The 12,680-nt window shown below is 26.4% G+C and overlaps 1 protein-coding gene across 4 annotated transcripts in view; it reads right to left on the bottom strand.

Annotated features, from left to right (window-relative positions):
- LOC107450433 (flavin-containing monooxygenase 5) overlaps positions 1-9,966 on the bottom strand; it is a 25,099-nt gene extending 15,133 nt beyond the window's left edge. The window contains exon 1 of one of the 4 annotated variants that reach the window (XM_016066230.3): positions 9,850-9,966. Coding sequence is in view for 1 of the 4 variants with exons in the window: in XM_016066226.4 (XP_015921712.1) it covers positions 3,854-3,857 (4 nt within the window). In the remaining 3 variants the exon portion in view is untranslated. Of the gene's footprint in view, positions 1-3,853; positions 4,310-9,849 lie in introns of those variants that run through there. The other 3 variants (XM_016066236.3, XM_016066243.3, XM_016066226.4) reach the window with 3 other exon arrangements.
- Between the last annotated feature and the right edge of the window lie 2,714 nt (positions 9,967-12,680).

The following is a 12,680-nucleotide window of genomic DNA, read 5'->3' as shown; positions in this document are numbered from 1 at the left end:
AAAATCGGTCCAGTAGTTCTGGAGATAATCGACCAAGTCTGCAAATTCTCTTAATTTCTTACGCCTGTGTGTATATAGATAGATAGATAGATAGATAGATAGATTTAAATCATTTATTGGTAATTTTTATCTTCATGGTAATGGTTTACTGGAAATACTGGCTTTCAATATTATAGTTATTATAACCACGCATAATGAAAAGTAAATTTAACCAAATAGTGGTTTTTACGGCATGTTCTAAGATATCATGATAAAATCATTAAATTTTGTCCCAATTTATTAAATTTTATCTCATATTGTAAAACTCTATTTTATTTTTAATTTTACCAATACCGAAATCTTTGGTAAAAATCACTGAGCTTTTGGTGTTTTCATAAAGCGTGAAACTCGGTAAATTTTACCATAACATGGTAGTTTTGTCCCTACTTTTTTTTCAGCATATGATAATACATAATAAAATTTTAAAAAATTGCAATTTCTACTGAGCGTTTTTTATAGTCAAATTTAAAAATCTTTTGAAGTTATAATTTATCAATGTCTAAAAAAAGAATAATCAATAATTATCGCTCATCTTCTTATCTTGAATACAATCTGTTATTGCAAAATGAAAAATCAGTAACTTGCTTTTTATTTACAAACTGTTGCTAATTATTAGATTAATCTGAAGCTAATTCTGGGTGTTTAGCATATGAACATGATAAAATCTAAAAATGAACTTGGGTTGCGGACAGTAATTGGAGCGAGAGATTGTTTGTTATTTTGCGCATCAGCTCCTCACGTTCAAAAATCTATGTTTAATTATTTGCCTATGCTACACTTTGAGTTTACGATTTTCTTCAACTTCCGGTTACAGTTGACGTCACCTCTCACACGAAATTTTTAGAGAAACTGATTATCTTTCTTACGTTTTCAAAAAAAAAAAAAANAAAAAAAAAAAAAAAAAAAAAAAAAAAAAAAAAAAAAAAAAAAAAAAAAAAAATCTAAAGAGCAAAAAATAATTTGTTTACCATATAAATGAGTCTTTTTTGAATAAAGACAGTTTTATTTCATTAAAACACTATTCTTTCACATTTCTTTAATTCATTCATTTTCCAGTATTCATGGATTTTTTTTTTCTGTGTGAATATTTATTTTGGAAATAACATTAATTTGTAAGCGTAAATTTCATGAAAGTTTTATCATAGATATTGCAAATAGAACCTCAGCACTTGTGCATTATGTTAAGATAAATTGTTATCAACTTGAGACATGCAGGGTGTTTCATAATGACTGCCCTTAGCATGCATTTCTAGAAGTTTTACATATTATAGTTCAGAAATTTCTTTTCTAAAATAAAAGAATATTTGATAAAAATCGATCTTTATTTAAATTTAGATTATTCATTTAATTGCATTCGAACATTTGATTTTTTGCTGTATATACTTATTTTAAAAATAACATAAACTAATAGTCACAATTACACTGCTCAAAACTCATGAAAATTTTATGACAGATATTACAAACAGAACCACTATATTAACACTTAATTTAGAGAAAACGAGATAGGTAGAACTCAAAGTATACGAGATAGGTAACATATATTAAAGCATAAAGCTAAGCAGGTGTTTCGTAAAGAAATTTTACACATTATGATCTGAAAATTTGTGCTTACGCAAGGAAGAAACAAAAACATTATCAAAATATGTTAAATTACTATTGAGAATAACGGGAACAAAAATATCAAAACTTGTTTGATTGAAAACATAGAAAAGTTGAAAGGCGAATGCCGGAAAGTGAGGTTCAGTTATCGTTTCGGAGGTGTTTCTAAATAACAATCAACTCCTTCATGTTTCTTCCATGAATGATACAGATTTTGATGTTTTCAGTTTTACCTTCCTCAATAATGATTCACTATCGATTTTGATTTGTTCGTTTGATTTGATTCGTGTTTTCCTACTTAAGAATTAATTTTCGACCCATAATTTAGTCACTCTTTTTATTTAATTTTTCATGAATATTCTAAAAATATATATTAAGGGCCGTCATTGAAGAGCATCCTTCAGCCCACAAAATGTTTTTCCAAGAAAGTCGTAAAAAATTCAAGTTACAACCAAGCAAAGTAAAATAAGATAGCCGCTTTTATGGCCAAATTATCCCACCTGACTGTATAACTTAGATATGCTGATTTTTTAGCTTGCAATAATAGAAGTAATGCACTATACTTTTTTCTTTAAATAATAATAAATGCAATTAGGTTGAGTTCTGTAACACAAGACTACAGTTCATTTTTTACATACCCACTAAAAACTCAAAAATTACTTTCATCAGTAATAAATTATAAAGTGATGTATATAATTATAAAATGATGAATTATAATGAGTAACTACATAAAATAATTAATATAGTAATCATAAAGTAATAAATAATATGTTCGATAGTGAAGAATAAATTCAGAACTCTGATTAAAAATGAAAGTAGTAATATAATACTGGAATATAATACTGAATATAATATTGAGTAGTAATATAATACTGAAAATGAATAAAATACTGAATATAAAGGAATCAAAAATTGTGTATCAAAATTACAATTGTAGAAAGTGAGAAGTCAAATTTCTATGCAAATAATCTCGATGAAAATAATGTATATAATTATAAAGAAATGAATTATAATGGATAACTACATAAATAATGATAGTAATTATAAAGTAATAAATAATATATTCGATAGTGAAGAATAAATTCAGAACTCAGATTAAAAATGAGTGTCGTGAAAGGGTAAAATGAATGAAATACAGACTTTAAAGGAATCAATAAAGGTGTATAAAAACTACAATTGTAAAAAGTTAGAAATCAGATTTTCATGCAAATATTCTCGATGAAAAATTTCTTGTTGCTTTAAAAGCTGAATGTAATTTTAAAATCAAATCCACATTTATTTAAATAATAATGTATCATAAAACTATATTTTAAGTCTACTGCTTTTGAGGAAATTTATTGTACCAAAAATTGTCAACATATATGCCTTAAAAAACTTCATAGCTTAGTATTAATAAAACTATATTTCAGTTAAATTATTGACTTTGATTTAATCTAATTATGCTAATTTTTTTTTCTTTGAAGAAGAAAAACACAACAATAAAATTCTGTTAAACTTATTTAATTATATTTTGTTATTTCCTGAGTTTCCATTGAAGTTAACCGTTCTACAAGGTTGAAAACCTTGCATTTTTCTGTCTTCACTAGTATTTTATCAATTTAAAAAATTTGTATATAACAACAAATAAAAATTGTTTTCAGACATGCGTTATTTCAAAAATATTTCGGCTAAATATAAATTAGTAGATATTATTTAGAGATGGTATTCAAATTAGTAAATCTTAACTAATTTTAAACAAAGACCTAATGTTTTAGCTTTTGCCAGATTAATTAATAAGTCATATTACTACCACTTTCTCAACAAAAAAATTATGAAGTACACCTTGTTCTTTTTCTGAAATAACTTTATATTAATAATCATAATTAATAGCAAAATCTGAAAGAGAACAAAATTCAAAATAAAACTTTAATTAAATATGCTTAAAAATAATTGCAATCATTTAATTATAATAAAAAATTTCTTGTATTAAATATACTATACGTAATATTTTATCACATAAAGCATTAATATATATGCTTTAAATGATTTCTTATTGGAAAAAAAATTTGCAACCTTCTCTTATAATAGATATGCATGCAATAACTTTCAATAAAATGTCCTTATTTAAAATAAATTTATAACCTTATCCATTGAACTTTTTATTACATTACAACATAAATTAATTATATAAACATATGAATTACTTGTTTCATAATACTTATAACAAAGTACTTACTCATTTAATTACACAATCAACGAATCGAATATTGAAAATAATACGCTTTTATTTCAGTCAATTACTTTGCATTGTTTTTGTAGATATAAATGAATGTTAAGACACAAAATATATCTCACAATGCTATTATCAATAGTTAAGATGATGCTAAATTCAACTTATTACAATAAACAATAATTTTGCATAAAAAATACGAAATTATCTTGATATTTCAAATACACAAGTTTGAAGAATAAATATATTTTTCTTTAAAGCCTGCTTACTTCTTTTGTATCTATCTGTCTCTGTTCCCACTGAACAGAAAACAAGGAAAGAAATTTATTCCTCCATTTTCACAATTAACGCTCATTACGTGTTTCACAAGAAGTAAAAAAAGAATTAAAATAAGTATAACAATAGAAATTTATTAGCGGAAAAAATTTATCAATTAGATGTCAATTCAATTTTGATAGACAGAAAGCGAGTAAACAAAAACCGGTTGAGTCATTAATAGATAAAATAATTTTTGATTCTAATATGATTAAAGAATTGATAGATTTCATAATTATTAGTTTTTTTATTTATTTGTTTTATTTTATTTTATTTTTACCTTAAGCTGCCTTAAAATTATTTTAACTTGTTTTCACGAAATGTGATATGAATTTTTATACTATAATAAACGTTCTTAAAACACTTAAATTGTGACAACAATTTAAAAAGAGTTTCAATATCACTGAAATTATTTTAAAATTGGTTTTGCTATAAACATGGCCATGTCTTAGGCCGATATATATGCTGTTTTAAATAAATATTTTTTAAAGCGGTGGTATATGTATTATTAACCATGAAAGAAAATGGTTTTACTCAATCAGAAAATACAAAATTCTTAAAGAGATTCTATCTGGATTTCATATGAGAAATGTAAATGATATGAACAGCCTTGTTTTATCTTCTACAAAACGTGATGACAACTAGTTATACAAAATGCGTCATAGTACGGTTCTACTAAAATAAAAAAAAATTTAAAAAATGTCGTGAAATCAGTAAACAATAGTTTAACAAATCATTTTTATCATTTCATATTCTTAAATAGGGAAACAAATTTGTATTTTTTATAAACAAAAAACGGTTTACTAAAATGTAATTAACTTCAATTAAAAATGTGCAAATGGGAAGTAAAACCTCTGCCATGCAAAAATTGGTCAATACACTTTTTTTCTGCTGTTGTACAATAACAATTGAATAATTAGAAGTGAATTTCCATAGAAATGTAAGAAAAAAATCATTGATAAAGTCACGTAACATATATCACAGTAAATTGAATAAAAGCGTAAACTATAAAATTAAGGTAAAACTCTCGATTTTCACTTTTAAATGCTATCTCGTACTCAGTAACGAATATAAATGTTACTTAATCAGCAACTAAATATTTGAAAATCTAAGATAAGTATAAACGAAGTATTAATTCCAAGAAAGCCTTCCAATCGTTAAGCAGAAATCTAGTATTTTCAATTTTGAAAACAGATAATGTTTTCTAACGTTAAATAATAAAATTCAATTCTGCATTTCAATTTCTTTTAAAATATAATGATATTTACTTCAAGTTTTACTGTTTAGTTTCATACGCTTTATACGTTTACTTTCCATAGATATGAGTTATTTTTTATAAAGATTTAATGAAAAATTAACTCGTAGTGAGTGTGTAATTAAAAATCAGTGGCATTTCACTAAATCTATGGAATAATTTTTCATACTGAGGCTATTTATTCTGAAGATTTCTCGACATTTTTTGGAAAATAGATACCTACACGGAGGAAAAAAAATTCCTGACAAAATTACTGTACATGTATGGTGAATGGCATTTAAAAAAACAACAACACAGTTCTGGTAATCAAAGCAAAATATTTAAAACCACTCATTTGGTAATGTAATTTTTCTATCCATATAGTATCAGTTTACCTGAAATTCTGGTTTTCAAATTTATACTTCTTATTACCACACATTTAGTAAAAATATATAATTCAAAAGTAATTTTAACCGAATAAATGGTTTTTATGCCTTGACCTAATGTGTCATGATAAAAATACCAAATTCGACAACATTTACCACCAAACAGCGTAGTAATAAAACCATATTTTATTGTTAATTTTACCCAATGTTTTAAAAATTATAGCGTAAAAATACACTACTGAAAAGTAAATGTATCCTAATAAATTGGTTTTTAGGCTATGGTCTAATGTGTCATGATAAAAATGCCGAATTTGACAGCATTTACTATCCAACAACTTAGTAATAAAACCATATTTCATTGTTACTTTTACCAAAAGTCATTACCAAAGCGTTTCGGTAAAAACTGCAGTGCTCTTTGGTGTTCCTAAAGATCCTGAAACACGGTAAATTTTACCATATTATGATAGTTTTAATCATACATTTTTCTCAGTGTAGCATTGAAACTAAAAATATATTATGTATAATAATTTTATGCATAAATACATTAAGTTTAAAATTGTGAACGTTTGGCAATTAAATTCATAAAATCAGCATTTAAAATACAAATTTAATCGTAACTCTGACGTTCAACACTTCAAATTTTCATTTGATTTATGATTAAACCTAAACTTGAGATGTAAAAGGCTCATAAAACGTACGGAATCTTTTTAGAAATAAAAGTGTTGGGAAATTATTGTTTCAGTTTTCAAAACAAACTTAGATACCGAAACAGAAGTTTCTATGAAGGCCAAACAAGTACACAATTACTGGCTTAACACTGACCTGAAGGAAACTTCTGGTAAAAGACATTTCATAAGAAGTAGGTTATGGAGTTAAGACAAAAAATGATTGTTTATTTTTGTCATTGAGAAACTAGAAAATACGATAATGTTTTTTGGCATAAAAGAATATTCAGATTTTTATGAAGACAAATCTCATTTTTTAAAATTATTTAAAAAAAAAAAGAAATCAGTAAAATAGTTTGTAATGTTTTTTAATTATATTTTATTATTTCTTACATTTTTAAAGAAGTTGACTAGAAGTTACTATTTCCATATTACTTCTTTTGTTTAAAAAGTTTGCACGCAATTGCATATAAAGTCTAAAAAAAAAAAAACTTTTCCTTTTTCTTTCTTTTTTTCGCTGTTTTTATAGTACTTCCTTAATTTAAAAAGTTTGCAAGCAATTACATATAAACACTTCTCCCAATATGTGAAATAATACGAATAATAATAAACAATAGCTAAATATCAATCTAATTTAATAGAATGAATTTCAGAGTGATTATTCTGGATCATGTCTTTTTACAGGCGTGGTAGGTCCAGACCTTTCTGTTTACGTGCGACAATGCGCGGTCACACAGGTGCGCTGAGGTATCGGACACACAAGCAAGTAAAGATATTGACCAAATGCAATGGCCTGTGTACTCCCCGGACCTAAATCCTGTAGAGTAAGCCTAATATGTCCTTGGCTCAGACGTGTTTCCCAAAGAACACGCCATTTCTAAACCGTGCAAAAGCTGAAAACCACTTTGAGAGAAAAGGACAATGTTGCCCAAGAACTCTTAGATAGTTTAGAGGTCAGAGTGAATATTAGATGCAAAAGGTACATTAGGGACCGAGGTAATCACGTTTTTACTGAAAACCTCCTTGAGAGAGGGATAGGACAATGTTCCCCTTAGGTTTTTTAGAACTCTTAGATAGTTTAGTTGTCAGAGTGAATATTAGATGCAAAAGGTGTATTACTGACCGAGGTAATCACATTTTTACTGAAAACCTCCTTGAGAGAGGGATAGGACAATGTTCCCCTTAAGTTTTTTAGAACTCTTAGATAATTTAGTGGTCAGAGTGAATATTAGATGCAAAAGGTGCATTACTGACCGAGGTAATCATTTTTTTACTGAAGTACTTATTTCTGTTCTATTCAGATAGGATTCAATTTTTCATGGCTGCTTGGAAATCGTCCAAAGAGCATCATTTTTATTTGTAATTTTATTATATTTCGATAAGTCAAATCTAAACTAATTTACATAATAATAAATGCACATTGTTTCTAATTAAATGTGTATTTAGTTTAATTTCATCAATCGACGTCTATTATTAATTATGCCGAAAAAATGTAACTAATCCTTAGCAATTGTCAAACAGTGTAGCTCAAAAATTATAATTAACTGAAGATTAAAGATTAAAAAAAATTGCATAAACTTTATCTTTATTGCAAGAATTTATGTGAGATTTTTGAGTAACATTCTTCAAAGTGATATTTTTAATGTTAGAAAAAGAAAATTATTTTTGATAATTCGTTTTTTCATAGAATTCACAAAGTATTTTAATTAAAAATTATGCGATTAACAGCATTACAACTTATATAAGTTAGTTATAAACATTTAAATTTCATCATTTAAGAAAATTCTAGATTTTCTAGATGTCTGATCATGATAAAGCATATCAAAAGATTTAAAAGCAATTTTAATCACGAAAAAAGAAACCGGTGAAATGCAAGTCATCTTTTCAAAAGCATGACTTTTTTAGATAAAACTATCCATCTGATAATTTGGAACAATGTCAGATAAATACATTTCGACATTAAACATTTATTGTCAACTAATCTTCACCAATCGATATGAGAAAAAACTATTTATAGTGCTAAAAACATATAAAACAGCAGAAATAGTTCTGAAATTTTTCTTCTTTTAAATAAACATTAATTTTTAAAATATTATGCTATTTTCTTATCATTTAAGTATTCATTACTAAACTGAAAAATAAAAAGTATGGTCAAAACTACCAGAATATGGTAAAACCATTTCCGGTTCGATGAGAACACCAAAAAGCTCTGTAATTTTTACCGAAGCGCTTTGGTAATGATTTTAGATAAATGAACAATAAAATATGGCTTTATAATATGTGATAAAATTTGGTAAATATGGTAGAATTTAGTAATTTTATCAAAGTACCTTAGAGAATGGCATAAAAACCATTTTTTCTGACAAATGTGCTTTTCAGTTTATATTTTTTCCTAAATGTGAGATAATAAGTACCGTAATTTAGAAAACCGGAATTTTAGGAAGCCATTACCATATGAAAGAAAAAATTACTAAATGAATGGTTTACATACTATTTATTCTGATTTTGTGAATCAGAGTTTTTTTTTTTTTTTTTTTTTACCGAAATGTAACTACCACGCAGTTCTATAATTTTACCAGAAATGTTTGTTCTGTGTAAAATTTATATTTTTCAATACCTCGGGAATATGTTTTTTTCTTCCTTTTTTTTGTTTTTTTGGTCTACATTTTTTATTTTATTTCAAAGAAACAAATATTGCCCAAGAATATAAAGTGAAGTTTTAAAAAGAGTTCTATCAGTAAGGTAGAACATAGGTAATACATAGGTAAGAGGCATTGGGTGTTTGGCATCCTAATAAAAACTGTAAATATTGTCCAAAAAATAGCGCATGGAAATAAGAAGAATAATGAACACTGGAGCATCACTTCACTCGAATTACTTTACTTGACATTATTACTTTATTACTTACAAATTTTTAAATAATTACTTTTTTCATTGAGGAACTTTTTCAAATTGAAGAACCTGGGACAATAATCACTCTTTCACTTTGTTCATTATAGCATTTTTTGATAAGAACAAATTGATTTTCATGTAGACACTAAGATATTTCTGTGTATTGTGATGTTATGTAGTGGAAATTCTTGAAATTTTGGAACATATCTAGACGCAATCTAAGGGGATATGGGAAAAGTGTGGCTTATTACAATATTGCCTTCAACCTTTCAGTTTTAAAATACATTTAGATAAATTTTGTGACATTTAATAGTGCAGTGATCTTTTAAAACCTTGAGATATTTCGCGCTTTAGGGCATTTAAAGATAATAAATTATATAAAAAAATAATGATAATAATTTACGGTAAGTAATTAATACAATAAAAACATTGCACTTAAATAAAATAAAGTATTAAAACGACGTTTCTTAAATTACAAATAAATGAAACGTGTTCAAAATGTTCTCTTACCTTCATCAGCTCCTGATGAGCCCTTCTTGACAAGCTGCTGGAGCGAAATAAAAGAAAGCGCCAAGAAAACAAAAACAAGTCGCTCTTGTTAAGAAAGTTGAAGGCTAAAAAAATAATAACCTTTCATAACTATTGTGTCGCCATCTACATTATGTAAACACCAACGCTCTTAGTGTGAAAATATTTTTTTGTTTCTCTTTCAGATCCAGGTTTTGATTTTTTAATAATTTCTTTTTCAATTAAGTGAGGTACCGTCCATAAAGCAGGAGGTGGTGCCAGGTTATACCCGATAAGAGATTTATTTCAAAAAGAGGCAATATAACTGGTCATTTCTTAATTTTTCTATATAAAAAAAATATTTTCGATAAACTATACAAATTTGTAACCCTTTGACGCAGATGGGACACAGATCACACTTCTCATTTTTTCTGACGCTTTAACTATACTTTGTATTTTCTTTAATTACGAAAAACTGTCTAACAGCTACTAAAAAGTATGTTTGATTATCAAATTTATGTTTGAACAAAAATATAAAAACCATAAAAAAGTAGTTTGATTTTTTTCCCCATTCATATTCAAAAATTTATCAATAATTGACAGTTTGTAAATTACAGTAATTTCAATAAAGAATAACTGTGTCTCTTAAATCTGAAAATAGGTTAAAATTTGAAAAATTATTGTTTGAGAAGTGTTTAGAAGATTTAACGCAGAAAAAGACACCGGTGTTTCATGCTGTATTGCATAACCACAAATTATTAAATTGCTAAATATAATATTTTTAACTTCTTTTGACTTAAATTATACAGAATAATGAAAAAAGCACGAAAAATATGCTTTATAAAAATTCCCCGTCAAAGAGTTAAGTAGAGCAGTGGCGAGGTCCCAGATTAAAGGTTGAGGCCCCTGAATATTCATTGTAAAGGAATAAGTCAACTTAATTAAAAATTGAAGCATTTAATAAAAATATCTGAAACTATTTTTTTAAATTTCTACTAATGTTTAAAAGTAAGTTTAAATTATTGTAAGATAAAAAATTTATTACTTTGAAACATATTATTTTTCCTTAAATTCAAATAATATTTGAATTGTATTGTTCGAAAATTTAATTACTAAATTTATCATATCTAAAGATTATACAGGTGCGTATGACGAGGTAGGGGTGAGGGGCCGGCACCAGGAGTCCAGCCGGAGGGGGACATCCAATGACTAAGGATAACTAAAACTATAATTCAAAAAGTATTTGTATTAAAAATTATTATTAAATTTTTATTATTATTTTTATAATTGCAATTGAAATTTTTATCAGTTAAAACTTGGCTATAGCCAAATATTTTATGAAGAATATATAATATGATTTTAATGCAAACTTAGTGATGAAGTTTTAGGTCTTTTAGATTTGAATATATTTTACATCTACGAAAAGTATTTTTGGAACTATATTTTTTACCATACTATGATTACAGCACAGATTTACGTAAAAATGAGTTTGAATTACAAATTAAGATTTTTCTATCGATATTTTAGAATTTTACTCTCTTTTTTCCATTTATTTTTCTATTTATTTCTTTTTATTAAGATTTTTGTATCGTTGCTGACTACAGTATTACACTCCGCTTTTCAGAGGAGTTTTTCCACAGCATGCACATATCTTTTAACACCACTGCGAGCAATTTTATTCTGCATTACAGACAGTTCTCATACAGTTCTATCGTTAAGTATAAGTAAAATAAAAATGCTCTTGTCAAATAACCATTAATTATATTTTATTATTTTTCTTTTATTTTTGTATTTATTTTTGTTATTAAATACTTTTTATATCTTCGCTGACTACAGTATTACACTCTGCTTTTCAGAGGAGTTTTCCCACATCATACACATATCTTTTAACACCACTGCGAGCAATTTTATTCTGCATTACAGACAGTTCTCATACAGTTCTATCGTTAAGTATATATAAAATAAAAATGCTCTTATCAAATAACCATTAATTATATTTTATTATTTTTCTTTTATTTTTGTATTTATTTTTGTTATTAAATATTTTTTATATCTTCGCTGACTACAGTATTACACTCTGCTTTTCAGAGGAGTTTTCCCACAGCATACACATATCTTTTAACACCACTGCGAGCAATTTTATTCTGCATTACAGACAGTTCTCATACAGTTCTATCGTTAAGTATATGCAAAATAAAAATGCTCTTGTCAAATAACCATTAATTATATTTTATTATTTTTCTTTTATTTTTTTTTATTTTTGTATTTATTTTTTGTTATTAAATATTTTTTATGTCTTCGCTGACTACAGTATTACACTCCGCCTTTCAGAGTTTTTCCCGAGCATATACCTATGTCTTAACACCATTGCGACAAGGCAATTTTATTCTGTATTGCAGACAATTCTCATAAAGTGCTTCTATTGGTATGTATACATAAAACTAAAAACGCTAGTGTCAAATAGCTATTAATATAAATTTAATGAAGTATTAGAAGATTATGCAACTGGATTCAAAGCTTTTAAAATAACAAAAATGCACGGAATAATGCTTGCTATGTTGACAGACGCAAAGATGTAGAGAATAGTATGAAGTAGCAGCATTTTCTTCATTGCATGCAGATAACAAGTAGAGCTGCGCGATATATCAATAATTCGTGAAATATCTATATACTTTAATTATCCTGATAACGATATAAAAAATATATTCTCGCGATACGTCGTAAAGATATTTGTTTAATAATTAAAATTATGTTAGTTTTTTTACTTCAGAAATGTCATTACCATATAGCAGTGTTTCCCAAAGTGTGGTACGGGAACAGTTTAGTGGGGGTAC

The sequence above is a fragment of the Parasteatoda tepidariorum genome, chromosome X1, assembly GCF_043381705.1.
Source record: "Parasteatoda tepidariorum isolate YZ-2023 chromosome X1, CAS_Ptep_4.0, whole genome shotgun sequence".
Lineage (NCBI taxonomy): Eukaryota > Metazoa > Arthropoda > Arachnida > Araneae > Theridiidae > Parasteatoda > Parasteatoda tepidariorum.
The sequence above is the reverse complement of the archived record's forward strand: the minus strand, read 5'-3'. Positions and strand labels throughout refer to the sequence as shown.